The following is a 25,281-nucleotide window of genomic DNA, read 5'->3' on the forward strand; positions in this document are numbered from 1 at the left end:
CAGCCTCATCTCACACTTCACGCTCCAGCAACAATAAACGCCTTATGGTTGCACACCCTCTACTCTTTCCGTCTCCACTACCTGGAATGCTTCCCTGTCTGACTGACTTCTCCGAAACAAAGCGATTGGGAGAGAATCTGGGAAATTGGTTTTCTCCCAGAACATATTCTGCCAAATGGAGGTCTTTCCAGAAAATTTAAAAATATACGAGTCGATATGACAGTTACAAGTTATTAAAATGGACAAACAAGAGGAAATGGTTAGAGGTCAAGAGGAAGATCCCCAGATCAGGTAGCAGAGGAAGTTGTTTTTGGTTTACTTCCCTTCCAATCAATGGCGTAGGCCCTGCCCCCGTAGGCTAGACCCTAGGGGCACCTCTAGTTCCTGCATGTTCTATAAGACAATTCAGGTATTCTACCCTCTAAAAAGCTCTCCTGTTCCTCCTACCCCACTTTACTTGGTATCCCCTCTTCAAAGCTCTCAACACCCTGGCCTAAATTGTTTTCTATTATGTAGGAAAGTGTCTGAGGGCAAGGAACAGTGTTTATTCATCATTATCGAGCCAGTGTCCAGGACCACGTCTAGCACGCAGTTCATGCTCAACAGAATTTATAGAATAAAGGACCAAATAAATGACAGGGCCTTAGAGTTTACTTTCCCTTTCATTAAAGAGCTTCTCCCAGACCCCGCCCTTAACAGCTCCAAGCCCCGCCCCTTCCTGCATCAGCGTAGGCCCCGCCCCTTTCCCTTAAACTCCGCACCAGCTTACGCGAGTTTGGCGCCAATCGTGTTTTTTTTTTTCGCCCTCCTAAAGGCGGGAACTAGTTCTGTGCGCCGGGACGTGCTGTACGTCTGGTCTGATTGGCCATGGGTGCTCGGTCCCGCCTCCCCGTCCTGAGTGCGCTCTGGCATTGGTGGAGATGCCTGGGAGACCTCGGTGTCCAGAAAGGAGCCCCAGCTATCTTGGGCTGGGCAGGGCGGGTAAGTTGATGTGGGGGTCCGGTCCGCTCGGGGCTGTAGGGAATAGGCTGTATGGCACGGTAGTGCTCCGAGCGGAAGCAAGCGGTTTTCGGGGAGCCCAGGCGTCGAAGAGAATCACGGAGTCGGGGAAGGGGGGGGGCGCGCCTGATGTCCGGGGCCCTTAGGTAGCCGCGTTCCCGCCGCCCTCGGGTGCAGTTTCAGGGCTCGCATTCGCGTTCCTCTCTGGTCCCTCGAGAGGATCCAGGGGGGAATTGGGGTGAGAGCACGTAGGAACTACCCTTTCGACCGCTCCTCCCGCCCCTCCCCCCAAAACCAATCTTGTCTTGGAATGCACTTCTTGAGGCTTCCGGATGGGATTCTGGAGGAATGGGTCTTTCGTAAGTGTAAGGTGATCATTGATATTGGTTGTTTTCGCTACTCTTATACCCAGAGAAGTTATCTCCACAACGCCTAGAACCATACCTGACACATAGTTGGCCCCAACTCAGATGTTAATGTAGAATATGCAGAATCTCAGGATTTGTGCTTCAGGGATCGGGTTGGCATTGACTGATTCTTCCCTGGTCTTTCCCAGATTCCTCCCTGGTCTTTCCCATTCTCCGCAGCTATAGCTCCAGACCTCTACCCTTCCTCAGTGCCCCTCCCCCATCTCACTCAGCGCTTCTTTGATTGGAGGACAGAGACCAGAGCAAAAATTTCCCCACCCCCACCCCAATTATCTTCTAGCATTTCTTCCCATTTCACAAGAGGTGGCCCCCTTTCAAAGAAAAAAATATATACTTTTCTCATGAATATTCTTGATTTTGTCATTTGGCTTTAAAGACAGTGGGAATCTAATCCCAAATATGCCATTTAACACCTGTTTGACCTTGGGGCAAGTTTCTTAATCATTTGTTATATGTTTCCTCAACTGTGAAACGGGAAAAAGAATAGTATATACTTCTCGGGATTTTGGGAAGATTTAAAATAATGTATTTGGAACATTTAAGGCCCTGGCACGTAGTGTTCAGTATATGTAGTGTTTGTTATTTTCCCTTTACATTTTCTTTGGGGATCTTGGTGTATTAGATTTAACCTTTCCCAGGAACCTTAAAAGACACTCTCCTCCTCCCCTGGCTTTTTCCTGTTTTCCTCTATAAATGCTTACTTCATTCCTTCAATTTTTTTTTTAAGGAAAATTTCCTTTAGACTGTCTTTAAGACATTGTCCTATCACAAAAGGCTAGGTAATCCTCCTTTCATGTGCTTTGTTCCTAAAATGATTATGAGTGAGCTTTCAACTCTTTTCTTTGATCATCATGGTTTTAAACGTGTAAACCTTTGCCTTTACACTGTTTAGGTGCAACACTCCTCTGTCAGTAGTCCCTCTAATTATATATTGAGGTCCTCATTTAGGGGAAAGTGAGAGCAAATGTGAATAAAACCCCTCTTTCCAAGAGATTCTGATACATAATCCTTCCTCTTTTCCCTCCTCCCTTCTATTTTAGGAGAATCACTGGCCTTTGTGATTTCAAGACAGTAATCTCAACTCTCAACTCTACCAATTATGTTTTGTCTTTTGTGCTACATACTCCTGTTTCCTGTTGTCTATTAGACATCTTCACCTGGATGTCATACAGATAATTTATCATGTCTTCTTTGGTTCTCTATTTCAGTTAAAAGCATGACTACCTTGTTACCAAAGCTAGGAACTTTGGAGTTATTGTTAATAAATTGGGGATTTCAGTAATTCAACAAGTATCTTTTTATTACCTACTAACTTGCAAGGCCCTGTCCTGAGAGCTGGTGATACAGTGGTGAACAGAACAGAGTCAGTCCTGGTCTTCATGGATCTTACATTCCAGTGGGTGAGATGGACATTTCTTTAGGAATCGCACAAAAATGTAATTATAAACTGAAAAGAGGCCATATCGAGAAAGGACACAGTGGTATAAGAGTTTGTAACAGAGGGCCTGACATAGTGGAGAGAGAGAGTAGCCAGGGAAGGCTCAAACATTACTTAAGACAAAATACCAGCGAGGAGTTGAGTGATGGTAGAGCATTGAGGAAAGAGCACTCCCTGCAGAGGCCCTGTGGCGGGAGGGAACAATTGGCATGGCCGAAGAGCTGAAAGAAGGTCAGTATGATCAAGAGTAAAGACTGCCTGCTGGGAAATGGGGAAGAAGGATACAGACTATCTCTGGAATTGTGGGCAGAGGCCAGGTCTCCCTAGACTTTGCAAGCAGAGTTGTGACAAAATTTTTAAATCTAAAATCAGCAGGAAGCACTGAAGGGTTTTAAGTAGAGGAGGGAACATGATCAGATTTGCATTTTGAAAAGATAACTCAGGCTCTGGTTTTGAAGTGGTCAAGATTGGACATTCGAATACACTTTCCATTAAATCTTTTGATTCTGTCACAGAAATCTCAGATCTGCTTCTTATTTCCACTACTGATGACTTTGTCACCCCTCATTGTCTCCTGCACTGTTTTCATAGTCTTTATCTTTTGGTACTAATATTTTCAATACTTTTCTTGCTAGAGTTAAATTCCTGGAATGCAGATTTGATCATGATAGTCTCTTGCTTTAAAAACCTTCAGTGGTTTCTCTCATTCTCTACTGGATGAAGTCCAAGTATCTTAATCGTGTAATATATCACCTGACTTCTAAAACCTCATTTCTCTCTTGCCATTTGCAACTCTGTGGATGGAACTAGAGGGTATTATGCTAAGTGAAATTAGTCAGAGAAAGACAAATATACGACTTCAGTCATATGAGGACTTTAAGATACAAAACAGATGAACATAAGGGAAGGGAAGCAAGAATAATATAAAAACAAGGAGGCAGACAAAACATAAGAGACTCTTTTTATTATTTTTTAATGTTTATTTATTATTGAGAGACAGAGACAGATAGAGTGAGCAGGGGAGGGGCAGAGAGAGAGGGAGACACAGAATCTGAAGCAGGCTCCAGGCCCCAGCCGTCAGCACAGAGCCTGATGCGGGTCTTGAACCCATGAACTGTGAGATCATGACCTGAGCCGAAGGTGATGCTTATGCTTAACTGACTGAGCCACTCAGGCGCCCCTAAGAGACTCTTAAATATGGTGAACAAACAAAGGGTGGCTGGAGGGGTTGTGGGAGGGGGGATGGGATAAATGGGTAAGGGGCGTTAATGAATCTACTCCTGAAATCATTGTTACATTATATGCTAACTTGGATGTAAATAAAAAAATAAATTATTAAACCCCTCATTTCTCAAATTCTAATCTGTAGGTATTCACACCCATACTTCCTTGTGAGCTCATAGATGTAGTGGGGAGATGGTATAGGAATTGTGTTTGCAAACAGGAACCCAGTTTCACTGAACCTTGGGATTTTGGAAACCTTGGGATAGTGAATGATGGAGCTAGAAAGGTAGGCATTAGTGTGTATCATGGTAAGGCGTTTGGGCTTTGTTCAGTAGACATTGGGAAGTAATGGAAAGTTTTTGAGCAAGAAGTGATAATGAGCAGGATTGCTTCTGAAAAACGAATCCAGCAATTGTGTGTGGCATATATTTGGAGAGAGGAGATAATTAGATAGGTATAGTGGAGCCTGAAATAAAATTCAGAAGGAAAGAACGAGGATAAATGGGAGAAACATTGTGGACTTGTATCAGAAGGCTATTAGGGAATGCTAGTGCCAGTGAAAGAAGTAGAGATGTCAGGAGGCGACAGATGTTGATCTCTTTTGGTTTTGGTCTTGGTGAATTGGGACTTACAGGAATGTGTTTATTAACTTTAGCATCTTATTGCTGACTGTTGGTTTGTGTTTTAGTACAAACAGTTCCTAATTTTCCAGCACTGTGAGGTGGCAGCAGAGGGGTCTATAAATCTGATCTGGTACCCCTACTTTTTGTGGCAGTATTTACTCTTTATCACTTACCCCCTTGTGTTTGTTCATCAAGTGTTTAACCCAACGTAATAAATTTTGCTTTTCAGGTATAGAAAATAAGATACTGATGTCCAGGAGTTCATTGCCTTAGTACAACATTCAAAAGCATTTTTAATTTTTTTTTTTCAACGTTTTTTATTTATTTTTTTGGGACAGAGAGAGACAGAGCATGAACGGGGGAGGGGCAGAGAGAGAGGGAGACACAGAATCGGAAACAGGCTCCAGGCTCCCAGCCATCAGCCCAGAGCCTGACGCGGGGCTCGAACTCACGGACCGCGAGATCGTGACCTGGCTGAAGTCGGACGCTTAACCGACTGCGCCACCCAGGCGCCCCCAAAAGCATTTTTATAAGAGCCCAATAGCATTTAGAGCTAGTTAGGTGTTATTGAAATGGTAATAACCACAGCTCTGTGAAATCCTTTCTGTGAGCTTCTCATGGCAAATGAGATTGTAAGATAATATGTGTTAAGACACTAAGTTTGTGGTAAGTTGTTAGAGCAGCAATAGGAGACTAATGTACTCAGTCACACTATGCATATTTTATGTACTCAATAGTCACATGTGGTTAGTGTTATATTGGACAGCTCAGATATAGGACATTTCTGTCATTATAGAAAGTTCTATTGGACAGCACTAGTCTAAAAAAGGTAGTTCTTAGGGCATCTGGCTGGCTCAGTCGGTGGAGCATGTGATTTGTGGTCTTGGGGGTTGTTAAGTTCAAGCCCCACATTGGGTGTAGAGATTAGTTAAAAATAAAATCTTTAAAAAATAAAAATTAAAAAATTAAAAAGGTAGTTCTCAAAGTGTAGTCCTTGAACTAGCAGCATGACCTGAGAACTTTTTAGAATTGCAGATATTCATGTCTCACTCTAGACCTACAGAATCAAAAACTGAGGGAATGGGACTCATCAGTCTTGTGTTCTAACTCCTTCAGGTTAGAAGTCTAAAAACATGCTGAAGTCTAAAAACAACTTTTTTTCTTTTCTTTCCCTTTCTTCCTTTCTTCCGTTCTTTCTCTTCCCTGCCCTGCCCTGCCTGGCCCTGGCCCTGGCCCTGCGAGTGAACAGAGAAGGGGCAGAGAAAGAAGAGAGAGGGTGCCCTGCCCTGCCCTGGCACTGCCCTGCAAGTGAACAGAGAAGGGGCAGAGAAAGAAGAGAGAGGGAGGATTCCAAGCAGGCTCCGCACTGTTAGTGCGGAGTCTGATGCAAAGCTTGAACCCACGAACCCTGACATCATGACCTGAGCCAAAACCAAAAGTTGTATGCTTAACTGAGCTACCCAGGTGCCTCTAACAACAACTTTAGAAAGCAAATGATTGCAATGGAGGTAGCTAAATGTAATGATGTATTTAGTATGTCAGTACAATAAGGGAATGAGGTTGACTATGTCTCCAGAAAAGGGGGTTCTCTTTTATGGTAGCTGGGTTGGGGAGAGGATGAGCAGACCAGGCAGGGCAATAGAATGAGCAAGAGATTGTGGAGTTGAGGTTCATGGCATAATCCAGGAACTGCAAGTACAGACATTTCTGCTTTAATGTATGCATTTTTGAAAAACCTTTAGTTCTGTAACTCACTAAAACAGGGTTTATGGGAAAAATAGGGGCAGAATACTCAAAACCTGTCTACTCATGTTACAGAGCACCAACAGGAACAATAACAACTTTAATTAAAATGTTGGCATAGTTAATGCAAGTAAAATTCCTAATGAATATCTCAGTCAGTATAGATTTTTTCTCAAGAAAGAAGAAAGATGAAATAGGCTGATGGAAGGAGGAAAAGGAAGAATTGAAGCTGTTGATTTGTGGAGACAAGAACAGAGGGACATAAACACAGGTTGCAGGTTTGATGTGAATACTGTGATGGCAGACTGGATGGCTTTGGCTTATTGCCTGGTATTTGAGTTATTTCTACCCTGACAAAGATTGAGGAAAATCATGCTTACACCCTTGCAAGACAGAGCCTGTTACTGTACTGAGACAAGAGGAAGAAAGGAGAGTGATGGGCACCTAGAGTAAGGGCATCAGTGTAGGACTAGATTCCTTCAAGAGTTGCTGCATTTAGCTGCTGTTAATGGTGCAAAACTGTAATGATCTGGGAAGAACCCTGTGTGAACCAGTATAGTTTCTGCACTACACTAACATCATTTCTCTATTTCTCAATAACGTGTGTGCTGCCTCGCATTATAGAAACATGCTTTGGTAGGGGCACCTGGGTGGCTCAGTTGGTTAAGTGTCCGACTTGATTTCAGCTCAGAGCATGATCCCACGGTTCATGAATTTGAGCCCTGTGTCAAGCTCTGTGCTGACACCATGGAGCTGGAGCCTGCTTGGGGTTCTCTCTCCCCGCCTCTTCCCCTCCCCCTCTCCCCGTTCTCTCTCAAAATAAATAAATAAATAAGCATTAAAAAGAATAGAAATATGCTGTGGTAGTACAGAATATCTCATGTGGCTGAATAGGGTAGGTTAGAGTAGCAGTGTGAGAAAAGTAGTGATATTTCTGGAAAGGCCTTGTAGTTCTGTGCTAGGGAAGCTTAATTCAATAATGTTGCTTTGGGTGGTTCTTAAAGGCTTTTTGACCTGGGAGTGAAACAGGTTACAAGTCAACAGATTTTGGCTTTAGTGTGGAAAGTGGTAGAAGGAAAAAGGTGTTGGTAGTATGGAAACTAGTTAGGAGACTTTGTAATAATTTAAATGAGTAATAATTATATTGAAAACTGGAATGACTGAGTGGAAAGGAGATGTTAAATTTGAGAGATTTAAAAATAAAATCACTAAGAATTTGTGATTACTTGAAAGTGAGTGTGGATGTAAGGGACGAATCAAAGATAATGAGAGTTTGTAGCTTGAGAATGAGTTCAGGCAGGAGATAATTGTTTATATTTCCCATACCTAGGCATCTACCTTATTTGCTTTCATTATTATGCCTTATATAAATATCTTTTTCAATCTCACTGTCTCCATCTTGGGTTATGTTATTATGTGGACTCTTATATAAGCTCCTTCCCAGTTTCTTCACGTTTGTCTTTCTAGTTCATTCCACATGTTAATCTTTTCTCTTTATACCAGTGTTTCTAACTCAGAAACCTTCAGTGCTCTTGTCTTCTGAAGTTTCAAGGCCAGATTCCTTAGTTGGACATTTAGTATCTTCTGTTTGACTCTAATGAAATTTGACAGTCTTATCTCCCAGTCCTCTTCTGCCTGAGGTTCATATATGCCTTCCCTCCAAAGTTAATGGTGTTCTCATTTGGAATCTACCTATCTCCACTCTTCTTCCCACTCTTCCATTGATATGCAGGTCTTTCTTCTACAAACCAGTCATCAGCCATATGCATGCTTTTATTCTCCACACATCTTTGCCAACATTTGGGAGTGGATAGTGGCTACAAGAGGGCATGAGTAATACTTCTAGGGTGATGATAATGATCTGTTTCTTGATCTGGGTGGTAGTTGGATGTGTGTAGGTTGTCAAAAATCAGGACTGTATACTTATGATTGGTGTTTTTTTTCCCTATATGTTATACTTTAATAAAAAGTTTACTTCCTTTTCTCCAAAATAAAAAATGTCCTGCCTCTCCTAGGCCCTTTACATTTCAATTTAATTTTTATGGTCAACTTGTTAAGTTTGAGTGGGATTGCATTGAGTTGGAGAGAATTGCCAACTTTGATATTGAGTTTTCCTAAATATGATTGAATTATGTTTTGCCATTTATTTAGATCAGAAGCAAATTTCCTGTTTTTTTTTTATTATTTTTTATTTTTTAAAATTTTTTAATTCTTTTTTTTTGCAAATTGCCTGTTTTTGTAAATAAAGTTTTATTGGAACACAGTCAGACCTATTTGTTTACATGTCGTCTTTGGTTGCTTTTGAGCTTCAGTGGCAGGGGTAGGTGGTTGTGACAGACCAGATGGCCTGCAAGCACAAAATATTTACTTTCTGGCCTTGTAAGAAGAAAAGGTTTCCATACCCCTGATTTAGGCCTTTCTTTCTATTTCTTTCTTTCTTTCTTTTTTTGATAATTTATTTTTTTGAGAGAGAGAGTGCATGGGTAGGGAGAGGGACAGAGAGAGAAAGAGAATCTTTTTTTTTTTTTTAAATGTTTATTTTTGAGAGAAAGAGAAAGGCAGGGAGACAAGCAGACAGAGAATCCTAAGCAGGCTCTGCGCAGGGCTCAAACCGATGAACCATGGGATCATGAACTGAGCTGAAACCTAGAGTCAGATGTTTAGCTAACTGAGCCACCCAGGCACCAAGAAAGAAGGGAAGAGAGAGAGAGGGGGAGAGAGAGAGAATGAGAATATAATTTCTGTGTACTTAATGGTTTTGTTGTTGTAAATATCTTTTTATCAGTTATGTTTTAAAACTCTTGCAGGGTGCCTGGGTGGCTCAGATTCTCTCTCACTCCCTCTCTGCCCCTCTAACGCTCTCTCTCCCTCTTTCTCAAAATAAATAAAGTTAAAAAAAAAAAACCTTAAAATTGTTTTGCTGGCATACAGGAAAGCGTTTTGTGTGTTTATCTTACATTCAGGAACTTAAAAAAAACTCTTATTCTAATAATTCGTAGATTTTCTACATTGGTGGCCATAGTGTAAATAATGTCAGCTTTGCTTCTTTCCAGTTCTGTCTCAATTCATGCCTTACTCTTCTTTCAAACAGAAGCAAGCTTGACTTTAAAGGAGATGCTTTTGTGGTGTCATCATCATGTATGATGTTTGAGGGTTTTGTTTTGTAGTAGAAATATATCCTTTATCAGTTTAAAAAAGGTCCCTTAAATTTTCATAAACTCCCAAGTTTGCTAGGAGTTAGTATTGAATTTATCATATGCTCTTCCTGAGCAGATGTTAGGATACACATATTTTGTCTCTAATATGATGAAATATACAAATTTTTTTTTACTGAGAGACTATTGGTTAGAATGGTTTTTGATTTATGGTAAAATTCAGAAGCACAGGGGTGCCTGTCTGGCTCAGGTACAGCATGCGACTCCTCATCTCAGGGTCATGAGTTCAAACCCCACATTAGGTGTAGAGCTTACTTAAAAAAAAAAAAAAAAAAATCAGGAGTACAGAGAAATCTTGTTTATCATGCTACATCTCCCTCCCCAGTTTTCTCCGTTGTTAATGTCTTATTACATGATATTAGTATGGTACATTTCTTGTAATTATGAACCAACACTGCTTTATTTTTTTGTTTTTTTTTTTTAAGATTTTATTGTATTTTTATTTTATTTCAGAGACAGGGGGAGAGAGAGGGTTCATGTGGGGAAGAGGGGCAGAGGGATAGAAAGAGGATCCCAAGCAGGCTTCACGCTCTCAGTGTGGAGCCCGGTGTGGGGCTCATCCCGTGGGATCATAACCTGAGCCAAAATCAAGGGTTGGGACACTTAACCGACTAAGCCACCCAGTTGCCCCATCTTTTTTTTTTTTTTTTTTTTAAGTAATACCTGCCAGTAGTGAAAACTAAAACTGTAAAATGATATGCAATGAAGACTTTGATCTATTAGATTTCTGTTTAACCAAATCATTATCACCATTCTGTAAAAAACCCATTGACTGATTTTCCCTCCTCCATATGACAGTTTATTTTTAAATTAATTTATTTTTATTTTTTATTTTCATTAAATTTTTTTTAATGTGTGTTTATTTTTGAGAGAGAGAGACAGAGTTGCGAGTAGGAGACGGGCAGAGAGAGAGGGAGACACAGAATCTGAAGCAGGCTCCAGGCTCTGAGCTGTCAGCACAGAGCCTGACAGGGGGCTCAAACCCACGAGCCATGAGATCATGACCTGAGCCAAAGCTGGTTGCCTAACGACTGAGCCACCCAGGCACCACTTTTATTTTTTTTTAACATTTATTTATTTTTGAGAGAGAGAGGGAGAGAACATGCATGCATGTGAACGGGAAAGAGGCAGAGAGAGAGGCAGATGATCCAAAGCAGGCTCGTCACTGTGAGCCCAGAGCCCGATGTAGGGCTCTGGGCTCAGACTCCTGAACCTGTGAGATGGCCTGAGCTGAAATCAAGAGCTGGCTGCTTAACCGACTGACTGAGCTACCCAGGCGCCCCCATATGACGGTTTATAGCTGGTAATAAGTTACTGTTAGAAAGCCTGTGAGTTTCTGCTGTGTCAGTAGTTTTGCTTTACCAAGAGTTAGTTCTGTTATTTGACAAATATGATTATGCCATTTGTAATTATTGTACAGACTATATTATAACAGTTAATCAAATCAGCTAATTGGAAAAAGTGTTGCAATGGGGAATGTGAGTAATGAATAAAACGATATACTTTAGGGGTGCCTGGGTGGCTCAGTTGGTTAAGCGTCTGACTTGATTTCTGCTCAGGTCGTGATCTCACTGTTCATGGTATTGAGCCCTGCGTCAGGCTCTGTGCCAACAGCGTGGAGCCTGCTTGAGATGTTCTCTCTCTCTCCCTCTCTGTCCCTGCCCCACTTTCAGACGAACACTGTTTCTCTCTCTCTAAATATAAATAAACATCTTTAAAAAAAGATATATACTTTGATTGTATTTAAAAGTAGTAACATAAATTGTATCTCTTGTGATAGAACCATGACTTTTTCTTTGAGAATGAGTCCAGTGATTAGAGTTCTGACTTCTTTCTTTCTTTTTTTTTCTTAAGTAAGCTGTATACCCAGCGTGGGGCTTGAACTCATGACCTCGAGATCAAGAGTCAAATGCTTTACCAGCTGAGCCAGGTGCCCCCTGACTTCTTTCTTGCATAAACCACACCTATAAGACATTGCTTATGATTTCCATCCCTCCCTTCCTTCCTTCTTTAATTAAAATGGAGTAAGAATTTAGATACTTGTTTTTTTCTTTTTTTCCTTTTTTAATGTTTTTATTTATTTTTGAAAGAGGAGAGAGAGAGAGAGAGAGAGAAAGAGAAAGAGAAAGGGAAAGACAGAGCACGAGCTGGGTAGGGGCAGAGAGAGAGGGAGACACAGAATCTGAAGCAGGCTCCAGGCCCTGAGCTGTCAGCACAGAGCCTGATGCAGGGCTCAAACTCATGAATTGTGAGATCATGACCTGGGCTGAAGTCTGATGCTCAACCTACTGAGCCACCCAGGCGCCCCTAGATACTTGTTAATCAGTGTGAGTACAGATTAGGTTTTCTCTTCCATTATTTTGGATTATCTCACCTTCACTTGATTTGACAAGCAATCGTGTGTGTATCTTTCTGCGCACCTATGAATCTTTTCAAAGCATTCAGCTTAGTTTTTACTGGAAAAGAACTTCCTTTGGCAATATAATCTTTCATAATACTATTACTTAGAGAAATAAGGAAACCTGCATAATTGGATTTGGTACTAAATGTGATCTGGCTATCGATAAGCCTATATCTCAGTTGGTGGGAGCAGAAATATACAGGTGCAGGTATTCTTAATGACTGTCCGTATCCACAGTGGCCATAGTTCATTGACCACAGGCATCATTCATCAGACTTTACTGGCAGAATGGAAAATGTCAGATAAGTCAGGTTTTCTTTTTCTTTCTTTCTTTCTTTCTTTCTTTCTTTCTTTCTTTCTTTCTTTCTTTCTTTCTTTTTTTTTTTTTAGCTGTTTTGGATACTTCTGTTGCTTTTTTCTTGCTACAAATAGCACTACATTGAATTTTCCTGTATATATATTTTGTAACCATGTGCTTGTATATCTCTCAGAATGAGTTACTAGATATGATTTGTTGGGTCAAAGATTATGTGCATATAAAAACTTGATAGCTATTGTCAAATTGCCTCCATGGAGTTTGTGCAAGTATATACTTGGGTGATGTATGAGAGTATGTCTTTTGTCACATCTTTACAAACCCTAGTATGGTATCAAATTCTTTTTTTTTTTTTTAATTTTTTTTTTTTCAACATTTTTTATTTATTTTTGGGACAGAGAGAGACAGAGCATGAACGGGGGAGGGGCAGAGAGAGAGGGAGACACAGAATCGGAAACAGGCTCCAGGCTCCGAGCCATCGGCCCAGAGCCTGACGCGGGGCTCGAACTCACAGACCGCGAGATCGTGACCTGGCTGAAGTCGGACGCTTAACCGACTGCACCACCCAGGCGCCCCTCAAATTCTTTACTATTTACCTGTCTTACTCTCTTATTGGTGAAAACACGTATGTCTGGAGTTCCCCAGACTGCTCCCAGGTTTGATGATTTGCTAAGAGGACTCACAGAACTCATCATGTAGTTGTACTTATTTAGTACTTATTTAGTATTTAGCTTATTTTTGTATAAAAATTAATTTGTATTTTGGTCTATTTTATAAAATTAGTATCATTTACTTTGTGACATGGTTTAGCCATGATAAGTAAGCTTAAGCTTTTGGAAAACAGTAGGCACTTTTTTTGAAGTGATGGTAGAGAGTGAACTTATTCATTGTGTCCAAATTTAAAAATTGCTGTTTTTAAAAACGATTTAAAAAAATTTTTTTTTTTTTAACATTTTATTTATTTTTGAGACAGAGAGAGACAGAGCATGAATGGGGGAGGGGCAGAGAGAGAGGGAGACACAGAATCGGAAGCAGGCTCCAGGCTCTGAGCCATCAGCCCAGAGCCCGACGCGGGGCTCAAACTCACGGACCGCGAGATCTGACCTGAGCTGAAGTCGGCTGCTTAACTGACTGAGCCACCCAGGCGCCCCTAAAAACGATTTTTTTAAATGTTTATTTTTGAGAGAGAAAGAGAGGGAGACACAGTGCAAGCAAGGCAGGGGCAGAGAGAGAGGGAGACACAGAATCTGAAGCAGGATCCAGGCTCCGAGTTGTCAGCACCGAGCCTGATGCGGGGCTTGAACTCGTGAACTGCAAGATCACGGCCTGGGCCAAAGTAAGACACTTAACCGACTGAGCCACCCAGGTGCCCCTAAAAATTGCTTTTTAACTGAAAGCTAGGTTTATTCTCTGAATTGTGAGGTTGATTTTAACAATGGAAAAATCTTTATATTTCATGCTTTAGATGGCGACTGTCAAAAGGAAATAGGATCATGGCAGCAGATGATGACAATGGTGATGGAACAAGTTTATTTGATGTCTTTTCTGGTAAGACCTGTCTTTCTGAACTGTCTTTCTAAGTGTATTTAATTGCAAAATCATTTATTCTCATTGAAAACACTGTCATCAACTCTTTCTTCCCACACATAAATGAATTAACATAGTAAGGTGCCTGGCAAATAGGAAATGTTTAGTAAATGTGAGCTTTCTTATTATTACAGGGCTTTTAAGGCTCTCAAATATAATGAGATAAACAACTTTGTCAATATGAGTGGTAATGATATTTATTTTTCTATCCAAAGAAATATAAAATAGGTATTTGTTACTCTTGAGTAAGTTAAATACATTATGGTCCTTTACTCCCAAATACTTAAGTGTGTATTTCATAAGAAAAACTTGGGTTTTTTAATATAAGAACAGCACAATTATCAAAATTTCAGTAAATTTAACATTGATATAATACTTTTATTTAATCTGCTATTTTTGTTCCTGTTTTACCAGGTAACCCCAACATTTTCTTTATTATTATGATTGGATTTTAATCTATCATTTTATTTATTTATTTTTTTTTTTAATTTTTTTTTTCAACGGTTTTTATTTATTTTTGGGACAGAGAGAGACAGAGCATGAACGGGGAAGGGGCAGAGAGAGAGGGAGACACACAGAATTGGAAACAGGCTCCAAGCTCCGAGCCATCAGCCCAGAGCCCGACGCGGGGCTCGAACTCACAGACCGCGAGATCGTGACCTGGCTGAAGTCGGATGCTTAACCGACTGCGCCACCCAGGCGCCCCTAATCTATCATTTTAATACTTTGTTTTTCTCATCTTTTTTTTTTCCTTCTGATTTTCTTACCTTCTTTCAAATGTTGAATATATTTTAGAATTTCATTCTAATTTATATATTAGCTTTTTGGGCTACAACACCTCTTTGCATTATTTTTTAGTGGCTGCTTAAGGGATTGGAGTATACCTCTTTAACATTTTGTAGTCTACTTCCTAGTATTGTACTTTTTCACCTAAGATGTAGAATCTTGTATGTATAGTTTTATTTAACCTTCATCCATCCTTTTATGTTAAAGATGTCATAAACCTCATGATACAGAGCTTCAATTTTTACTTTATATCATTCTACGTATCTTTAAAAACTTAAGAGGAATTAAAAGAAATTAAGAAAAATTTGTTATTTATATTTACTCTGTTATTTATCGTTTCTAGTCCTAGTATCCTCTAATGGCTTTTCAGTATCATTTTCCTCCCCATTCTCTCTTTTCCTCTTGGACTGCAGATATACAGTATGTGAGAACTTTTGATATTACTAAGGTTACTAAGACATTTGTTGTTGTTTATTTGTTTTAAATCTTTTTCTCTCTATTCTTCAGATTGGGTAATTTTTATTGATTTACCTTCAAGTTCACTGGCTCTACTGTTAATCACCTTCAGTGAAAATTTTTTTTCTTTTTTTTTTTGCATTAGATATTGCACTTTTCAGTTTTAGGATTTTCATTCTTTGTTTGTTTTAGTTATTTTTTATTTATTTAATTTTAGTAATCTCTACATCCATTGTGGGGCCCAAACTCATGACCCCAAAATCAAGAGTTGCACTCCACCAACTGAGCCTGTCAGGCATCCCTCATTCTTTGTTTTAATGGTTTCTGTTTCTCTGCCAAGATTTCCTATGTAGTAATTTTTGGATTGCATTCTGGATGCTCAATTCTGTTATGTTCTAGAGACACTGGATTATGCTATATTGTTTTTACTTTTAGCAAGTATTTAACTTGGCTGAACGTAAACTTCTGTCTTACCTGTAGTGGATAGCAGCTGAAAACTCTGTTCAGATATTTTAGCTTTAACTGGACATTTTGGAGTTCTCACCTTTACTTATGTAGTTTGGAGGTCACTTGGAGATTTGGGCACAAATTGGGGAATACTCTTTCTGGATTTTCTTTCTTAGTTTCTAGTTGCTGTTATCATTCCCCAATTTTTTTCTGTCATTATTCAAGCTGTTAGGACCAGAGGTTTCCATTTAAGCTTTCACTGCTCATTGTGGCTCCAACTAGGGCTTATCCTTTTACAAAAAATTTTAATAAAGGGGGATAGGGAATGCATACAAGACTGTTTTCTCCTTTCAGGTGTTGTCTCCCATTCAGTTTTTGCCCTCTATGGATTGTTTTTAGATTTTCAGATTGCCTTTTTTTTCTTATTTAATTGAGGTATAATTATACTTATAACATCCTATTAGTTTCAGGAATACAACATAATGATTCAGTATTTGTATATAATGTGAAATGATCACCACAATGATAGTGTAGTGGCAGAGCATTTGACTACAGATAGCTTTTAATAATTTGCTTAGAGTTTATAGTTGTTATCAGCAGGAGGATTGGTCTGATAGAACCACTCTGCTATTATTGGAATTGGAACCATCTCACAAGTTTGTTTTTGAAAGTGAGTTTTTAAGTCTAAATCTTACGTAATGGAGTCATAAATCTGTGTATTGAGATCTTTCTATTTATAAGGATGTTTAAAAATTGTAAATAATTGTGTTTTTTGGTATAAGACTAATAAAGTCTCTGTCTTTTCCTGGATTAGAAAAACTTCACTAACTGCATGAAGTCAGTTTTAATTATCTTTGATTTTCCTGCAGCTTCTCCTCTTAAAAATAATGATGAAGGTTCTTTGGACATATATGCTGGGTTGGACAGTGCTGTTTCTGGTATGTAAATTCTAAAATAAAAGTTTCATTTTCTTTGGTCAGTGTATGGGAAGTATTTATTTTGTTGTTGCCAATTCTTGGAGTAATACATAGTTCCTGAACAATTTGCCCATTCTTTGAAATGGTTATACTTAGGTAATTATTTTTTTGACCTAAGTTTGATCACTAAAACAAATTAGCACTCAGTTTTGCTATTCATCTAGGTCTTAGATTTAATTGGACCTAGAGCAAGTATATTTTGTACATTGAAATGCAGCTGCTGGTGGTGTCTATACATATATTACTACTCATACTGTCATGGCTTACATATTAGAACTTTTGAAAAGGGTAGTTACTATAAGTGTTTTCAAATGTATCAGTAAGAGGGGCCTGGGTAACTCAGTTGGTTGGACATCCAGCTTTGGTTCAGGTCATGATCTCGTGGTTTGTGAGTTCGAGCCCTGCATTGTGAGTTCGAGGCCCTGTCAGGCCTCTATGCTGACAGCTCAGAGCCTGGAGCCTGTTTCAGATTCTGATCTCCCTCTCTCTCTCTGCCCTTCCCCCATTTGTGCTTGCTCGCTTGCTGGCTCGCTCTCTCTCTCTGTCTCGCTCTCTCTCTCAAAAATAAACATTAAACAAACAAACAAATGTATCAGTAAGAGTGGTATGGAGAGAGTCTAATGACCTATCCAAATTAGAAACCTTTCCATAATCAAATCTCTCAAAGCTTTGAACAAATATGGTCCTCACATCTGATTTGTTGTCATAAGTATTTTAGGTAAATTGGCTTTCCAACCAATCAGTATAGATTTGGATGAAATGCAGGAGATGCAGAAATATATAGCCCTTTGATTTGCAGTAGACACAACATCAAAAAGCTTGACGCATATTTTCTATTTTCCCCACCTTTATTGAGATATAGTTAACACGTAACATTGTGTAAGTTTAAGTATTGATTTGATACACTTATACGTTGCAAAATGATTACCACTTTAGCCTTAGCTAAATTATGTGACATAATTACCTGCGTCAATTATGTGATATAATTAGCCTGCATCAATTATGTGACATAATTACCATCTCTCTTTTGTGGTGAGAACATTTAAGATCTATTCTCTTAGCAACTTTTAAGTATGTAATACACACAGTATGATTAACTATCATCACTCTGCTGTGTTTTAGATCCCTAAACCTTATTTATCTTATAGCTAGAAGTTTATATTCTGGTTTTTTAAAGTTTATTTATTTATTTATTTAGAGAGAGAGCACAAACGAGCATGAGCAGGGGAGGGGCAGAGAGAGAGGGAGAGAGAGAATCCCAAGTAGGCTCTTCCCTGTCAATACTGAGCCTGATGTGGGGCTAGAACTCACAAACCATGAGATCATGACCTGAGCTGAAATCAAGAGTGCTCAACCAACTGAGCCACCCAAGGGCCCCTGGAAGTTCATACTCTTTGATCAATATCTCTTCTGTCACCCCAGCCCCTGGTAACCACTGTTCTAGTCTGTTTCTATGTATTTGGCATTTTTATATTTCACATACAAGTTGATGTCATGTGCTATTTGTCTTTCTCTTTCTGACTTATTTCAATTAGCATAATGCCTGCAAGGTCTGTCCATGTTAGTGCAAATGGCAGGAGGTCCTTCTTTCTCATGGTTGAATAATATCCCATTGTATACATATGCCACATCTCTTTTAACCATCTGTTAATGAACACTTAGGTTGTTTCCATATGTTGGCTATTATGAATAATGCTGCAGTGAACATGGGTGTGCAGATATCTCTTTGAGATCCTGGGTTTTTTTTTTTTTTAAGTTTTTATTTATTTATTTTGAGAGAGAGAAAGAGAGGAAAAGAGAGAAATTGAGTGGGGAAGGGGCAGAGAGAGGGGGGGGGACAGAGGATCTGAAGTGGGCTCTGCACTGACAGCAAAAACCCTATATGGGGCTCAAACCCATGAACTGTGAGATCATATTTATGACTCTATTACATATTAGTTTCAGGCATACAACATAATTATTCAGTATTTGTATATAATGTGAAATGATCACCATAGTCATAGTCTAGTGGTAGAGCATTTGATTACAGATAGCTTTCTGTACACTGCAGAGAGCCTGATGCAGGGCTTGAACCCATGAACCACTTCCACTTGAGCCGAAGTTAGGCGCTTTACCAATTGAGCCACCCAGGTGCCCTTTTATGTCCTTTGGATTAATACCCAGAGGTGGGATTACTGAATCATATTTCTATTTTTAAGTTTTTGAGGAACCTCCGTAGTGTTTTCCATTGTAGCTGCACTGGTTTACATTCCCACCAATCTTGCACAAGTATTCTATTTTCTCCACATCCTTGCCAACACTTGTTATCTCATGGTTGTTTTTTGGTTTTTGTTTTTTTTTAATCGGGGAGGTCTCTGATAACAGCAGTCTTTACTGAACATTTACTTACTAAGTGTGGCAAGTGTTTGGTGCTTTTTATTTTTTACTTACTCATTTATTTTATTGAAGTATAGTTGACATACAGTGTTATATTAGTTTCAAGTGTACAAAATAGTGATTTGACAATTCTGTACCTAATGCAGTGCTCATCATGGTAAGTGTAGTTACTATTTGTCACCATACAAAGTTATTACAATATTATTGATTATATTCCCTATTCTATAGCTTTTATCTCCTCTTTTTGGTGATAGCCATTCTAGCAGGTGTAAGGTGTTATCTCATTGTGATTTTGATTTGCATTTCCCTAACAGTTAGTCAGGTTGAGCACTTTTCCATGTTCCTGTTGGCCATTTGTATGTCTCTGGGAAAATGTCTATTCAGTTTCTCTGCCCATTTTTCTGTCAGATTTTTTTTTTCCCCTTTGGCTGTTGAGTGGTATGAGTTCTTTATATATTCTGGATATTAACCCTATGTCAGATACTTAATTTGCAAATATTTTCTCCCATTCTGTGGGTTGCCTTTCACTTTGTTGATGGTTTTCTTTCCTATGCTGCAGCTTTGTAATTTGATGTAGTCCTACTTGTTATTTTTGCTATTGTTTCCCTTGTTTTTGGTGTCAAATCCAGAAAATCTTTGCCAAGACTGATGTCTAGGAGCTTACCCCCTTCCTTTTTTTTTTCCCTAAGACTTTTTGGGTCTCACATTTAAATCCCATTTGGAATGCAAGCTGGTGCAGCCACTCTGGAAGACAGTATGGAGGTTCCACAAAAAACTAAAAATAGAACTACCTTACGGGCCAGCAATTGCACTACTAGGCATTTATCCACGGGGTACAGGTGTGCTGTTTCAATGGGACACATGCACCCTCATGTTTATAGCAGCACTATCAACAATAGCCAAAGTATGGAAAGAGCCCAAGTGTCCACTGATGGATGAATAGATAAAGAAGATGTGGTATATATATACAATGGAGTACTACTTGGCAATCAAAAAGAATTTGCAACTACGTGGGTGGAACTGGAGGGTATTATGCTAAGTGAAATTAGTCAGAGAAAGACATAAATCATATGACTTCATTCATATGAGGACTTTAAGAAACAAAACAGATGAACCTAAGGGAAGGGAAACAAAAAATGTAAAAACAGGGAGGGGGACAAAACAGAAGAGACTCATAAATATGGAGAACAAACTGAGGGTTACTGGAGGGGTTGTGGAGGGGGGATGGGCTAAATGGGTAAGGGGCACTAAGGAATCTACTCCTGAAATCATTGTTGATGATATATCCTAACTAATTTGGATGTAAATTTTAAAAAATTAAAAAAAAAAAAACCATTTGGAGTTGATTTTTGTGCATGGAGTAAGATAGGGGTCCAGTTTTCTCAATACCATTTATGGAAAGAGCTTATCTATTCCCCATTGTATATTCTTCACTTGTCTGTCATACATAAATTTACTGTATTTATTTCTGGGTTCTGTATTCTGCTCCATTGATCTCTATACCTGTTTTTATGCCAATAGCATACAGTTTTGATTACTATAGCTTTGTATGATAATTAGAGATCAGGAAATGTGATGCCTACAGCTTTGGTCTTCTTTTTCAAGACAGCTTTTTTATTTGCAGTCTTGTCATTTCATACGAATTTTAGGATTGTTATTTCTATTTCTGTGAAAAATGACATTGGAATTCTGATAGGAATTGCATTGAATCTCAAAGTACATGTTTTAATTTAAGGGCTTTTTGTATGTTTGTTTTAGACAGTGCTTCCAAATCGTGTGTACCATCCAGAAATTGTTTGGATTTATATGAAGAAATCCTGACTGAAGAAGGAACTGCAAAGGAGGCAACATATAATGATGTATGGGTTGCCAGAATTAAGGACAGAGTTATTTTAACCTTTTGTAGCTTCTGAAGTGCAGACATCAGCTTATTATTAAACATTCTGTGTTGAAGAAATAGCTCTTAGTCTAAAAGAATATTTAAGTTTCTGTCTTCAGATCTGCTTTTTAAAATCTTTTCTGAATGCTTGTCTAAATTTAGTTATAATTTTGCTTGATTAAATTTAAGTGAATATATAAAACCTCAACAGGCAGTCAGTATGATAAAACATTTTATCTTTTCATGATTTGTACTAAGTTATAATATGTCCCAAGACTTAATTCAGATGAATTTCTTTCTACCTTATTTGAATTTTAAGGTCTGGAGATTGAATGTGAAACTTAACAAGATGTGTTTTGGTTGAGACAATGTTAAAAACGAGTAGTTTTACTAAATATCTGTTAGTAGAAATAGACCTTGTCTATCCTTTGTAGGGGGTTGATTTTCTAAATTTTAAAATATTCTGAAGTGTCATATAAGCTAAGAAAATAATTTAGGATGATGCTTAATCTTTTTATATCTTACAGTTGCAAGTAGAATATGGTAAATGTCAGCTGCAAATGAAAGAGCTGATGAAAAAGTTTAAGGAAATACAGACACAGGTAGGATTATAATGAGTATTTTTGCCTCTCTGTTTTCTTTTACTGCTCCAGTCATTGAAGGGAAGTTTTATTGAGGCCCTAGGGCCTTTTGTGTTATTTTAAAATCAAAATGTAATAATTTTTTTTTGTTAGAAATTAAAATGCCTAAGTGTTGGCGGTTTATAAGGAAATTCTTCTTTTTAGTGTTGAATTATATAGCAAATATGCAGAAACATGCATTATTTTCTGTGTCACTGAAAATGATATTGGAAAACTGATTCGTTAAATGGCACTGGCATAAAAATCTGTTACACTAGTTAACAAATAATAGAACATTAATGGAGATGATACCAGGTATTTTTTTTGTTTTTTGTTTTTTTTTTAATTTATTTTGAGAGAGAGAACACAAGTTGGGAGGGGCAGAGAGAGAGGGAGGGAGAGAGAGGGAGAATTCTAAGCAGGCCCTGTTCTATCAGCGTGGAGCCCAATATGGGATTTGAACCCATGAACTGTGAGATTATGGCATGAGCCGAAATCAAGATTTGGACACTTTAAGTGACTGAGCCACCCAGGAGCCCCGATACCAAGTGTTTTAAAAGGGAATGGTTTAAGGAGCAAAGATTTAGAATGGCTGTTGGGGGAAGGTGGTGATACCTTCATATTTTCTCAAGAGTGACTTTTTTGGTGAGCGTGCTGCAGAATACAGGAATGTCATGTCTTGTTTTGATTTTTATTTATTTATTTATTTATTTATTTATTTATTTATTTATTTATTTTGGTAAAGTTGTTTCTCTTCGTTTCCCTTTCCTCCCAAATAACTAGCCAATCCTAAATTCATTCTTTGTTCATTTGAGAATTAGTACATTGTTGTAAGTTAAACGTGAGTTGTTAAGTATAATAAAGCCTTATCATTTTTATCTTCAGTTTTCAAGGTAATAACCCAGGCAGAACTTTTTTCTTGTTATTGTCTTTTCATTTTGAACCTGGCTTTTTTTTTTTCTTTAATGTTTATTTATTTTGAGAGAGAGAGCATGTGCACGCAGGTGTGTATGAGAGGGGCAGAGAGAGAAGGGGAGAGAGAATCCCAAGCAGGTTCCATGCTCAGTGCAGTGTCTTATCTCATGACTACGAGATCACAACCTGAGCCAATATCAAGACTTGGGTGCTTAACTGACAGCCACCCAGGTGCCCCTTGATCCATGTTTTAAGTAGTTTCACTTGAAATGGCCTTTGTTTGGTGTCTGTTATCTTTGAATCTCAGCTGTATAATGAACATAATAGTACTTCTTTCTCGTAGGACTTTTTTTGGAATCACACAAGATAAAAAACGTGATGCCTGGCTTGCAGTTAGAGCTTTCAGTAAACATTAGCTGTATTATATAAGTAAAAGTTTAATAATCCTGTAGACCTATACTTTATTTATATATATACTTTAAATATATTTTATGATGTTTAGAATTTCAGCTTAAAAAATGAAAACCAGTCTCTTAAGAAGAATATTTCAGCACTTATCAAAACTGCTAGAGTGGAAATAAATCGCAAGGATGAAGAAATAAATAATCTTCACCAAAGGTATAATTGAGGGGTGTGGATCTGTTTATGAATTACATGGCTGTTGATATGTGGAATATTTTAAACTTTTGAGTGGAAAGATGAAAATCATGCATTTTATTAAGTCTTTAAGGTTTTACTATGACTAATATTCTCTCTCTTTTTAAAATTTTGGTTGGGGGCAGTATTTTCCAGAGAATTTCATGTTTCCTTCCCTTGCATAGTCAAACCTCCAAAGCAGTTATCTAAACTTGCTGTCTTCATTTTATGTTTCTACTCACTCTTGACCCCCTTTCACTCTGACTTCTGCCTCCATTGGTACACCCAAATAGCTGTCATTTTGCTCAACGGTGACTGCCTCTAAGTCTATCAAATAGTTTTGATTTCTCATTTTAACTACCCTCACACATTATATGACATAATTGACCTTTTCTTGAAAATAGTCTCTTGATTTGGCTTTCATGGTTCTTAATTTTCTTCCTAACTTGAGGTTTATTCTTCTGTACTTGACTAGGTTGGAATTCTTAAAACTCAGACCTATGTCTTTTCCTTTCTCTGTCAGTATATTCATTTGAAGTAATCTCACTCCTACTACATCAGTTCCATTTATATAGAAATAACTACTTCACATCTATACAGAATTTTCAAAATTACCTCATTCAAAATGGAATTTATGATCAAACCTCTTCAGTTGTTTCTTACTCAGTGGGTTCTCCATCATTTATTCAGCTGGTGTAAACCAGAGACCTAGGGGTAGACTGGCCATTTAATTTATTGCCCACACCAGGACCCTTTTGAGAGTAGAAGGGCATGCTATTAATAATTGCACTGAGATTACTTGGCAAACTGGGACACATAGTCACCGTGCCTAGAAGCTGTCATTGACCCTTACCTCTCTAATCGTCCCTCAGACCTAATTCATTACCATGTTCTGCTGATTTTTATGTCTTTATAATCTCTCAAATTACTCATTTCTCTCCGATTTTACCATCATTGTTACCTATCAACTCTCATCTGGCAGTAGTCTTTGTGCTGGTATTTCTGCATCCATTCTTGCTCTTTTCCACCTCTGGTTCATCTCTTCTCAGTATAAAAGCCCCACACAGAACACTTTTTAAACCACACTGAACATCTCACTATCATAGAATTACTCCATCCTACCCTCTTTCTTAATTAAAATACATCAATGGATTCTCATTGTTCTTAGGATAAAAGATCATAAATCTGAACGTGGCCCACAAGACTCTTCCCAATACGGTTCTAAACTACTTTTCAGGCCTTGCCTTTAGTGTTTACCTTTGCCCTAGGCATCATAGCTCTGGAATTTCTGCATTCTTTTGGTTCCTTGGATGTACCATGAGCTCTGCCTTTGCCACCTGTTTCCCATCCTCCACTTGCTAAAAACCAACCTATCCTCAGGTCTTTTTCACAGGGCTATTAGTCTGTTATTCCTCTTACACTTAGAATTTTTAAAGTCATTAATGGGGTTACTTCTTTAGTATCTTTCTCTTTCTAATCTCCCTGTTATCTCTGTTAAGAGCTCTGTGGGTTAGAATTATCTTTTAGTATCTATCTTTTCACTAAACTGTAAGCTTCATGGGAGCAGTGACCATGTCTGTGTATCTTCACCATTTTATCAAGCACTTAGCTCAGAGTTTGGCGCATGGCAGATGGTCAATAAATGATTGACAGGTGGATGAAGGTAATTTTATATGTAGACTGTGTGATACTGTAAAGCACTTCAGGCCTTTTGGAAATGAAGATGGCTGTGTGTTTACTAAACTAAATCGCACCAGTGCAGCTAGTATGATTGCTTCCTGAAATGTTGGGGAAATTTTATACATATTTAAATCTTTTAGGGGATAGTTGTGATGTTTTAACAGGGTGGAGAGAGAAACTGTGGGTGAATAAATGATGAGACTTATGTCATTAGATTAATTCATGTGGTTATACCTTACCTAATAAACATTCTGCCAGTTATTTTCACTTTTTAATTGTGACCTGTATCTCGTATTCTACTGGTGTTTATCATTTGGCTGAAACCTCACGTTTAATAGAAAACATATACATAATGTAAGGTGAAAATTTAAGAGTATAAATTCTGGAAAGTGTGTAATGTAAAGGTTTGTTTTAAATAAAGCTTTTTTTTTTTTTAAAGTTTATTTATTTAACTAATCTGTACACCCAATGTGGGGCTCAAACTCATGACCCCAAGATCAAGAGTCACATTCTCTTCCAACTGAGCGAGCCAGGC

The 25,281-nt window shown here is 38.4% G+C and overlaps 1 protein-coding gene across 4 annotated transcripts in view; it reads left to right on the plus strand.

The window, feature by feature from the left end:
- Positions 1 to 882: 882 nt before the first annotated feature.
- The window catches only part of CASP8AP2 (caspase 8 associated protein 2), a 63,382-nt gene continuing 38,983 nt past the window's right edge, over positions 883 to 25,281 (plus strand). For all 4 annotated transcript variants that reach the window (XR_009263117.1, XM_058734712.1, XM_058734713.1 and 1 more), the window contains exons 1-7: positions 883 to 981; positions 11,525 to 11,600; positions 13,853 to 13,935; positions 16,533 to 16,601; positions 20,775 to 20,875; positions 21,423 to 21,497; positions 22,933 to 23,048. Coding sequence is in view for 3 of the 4 variants with exons in the window: in XM_058734712.1 (XP_058590695.1) it covers positions 13,881 to 13,935; positions 16,533 to 16,601; positions 20,775 to 20,875; positions 21,423 to 21,497; positions 22,933 to 23,048 (416 nt within the window). In the remaining variant the exon portion in view is untranslated. The remainder of the gene's footprint in view (positions 982 to 11,524; positions 11,601 to 13,852; positions 13,936 to 16,532; positions 16,602 to 20,774; positions 20,876 to 21,422; positions 21,498 to 22,932; positions 23,049 to 25,281) is intronic.

The sequence above is a fragment of the Neofelis nebulosa genome, chromosome 6 (genome assembly GCF_028018385.1).
Source record: "Neofelis nebulosa isolate mNeoNeb1 chromosome 6, mNeoNeb1.pri, whole genome shotgun sequence".
Taxonomy (NCBI): domain Eukaryota; kingdom Metazoa; phylum Chordata; class Mammalia; order Carnivora; family Felidae; genus Neofelis; species Neofelis nebulosa.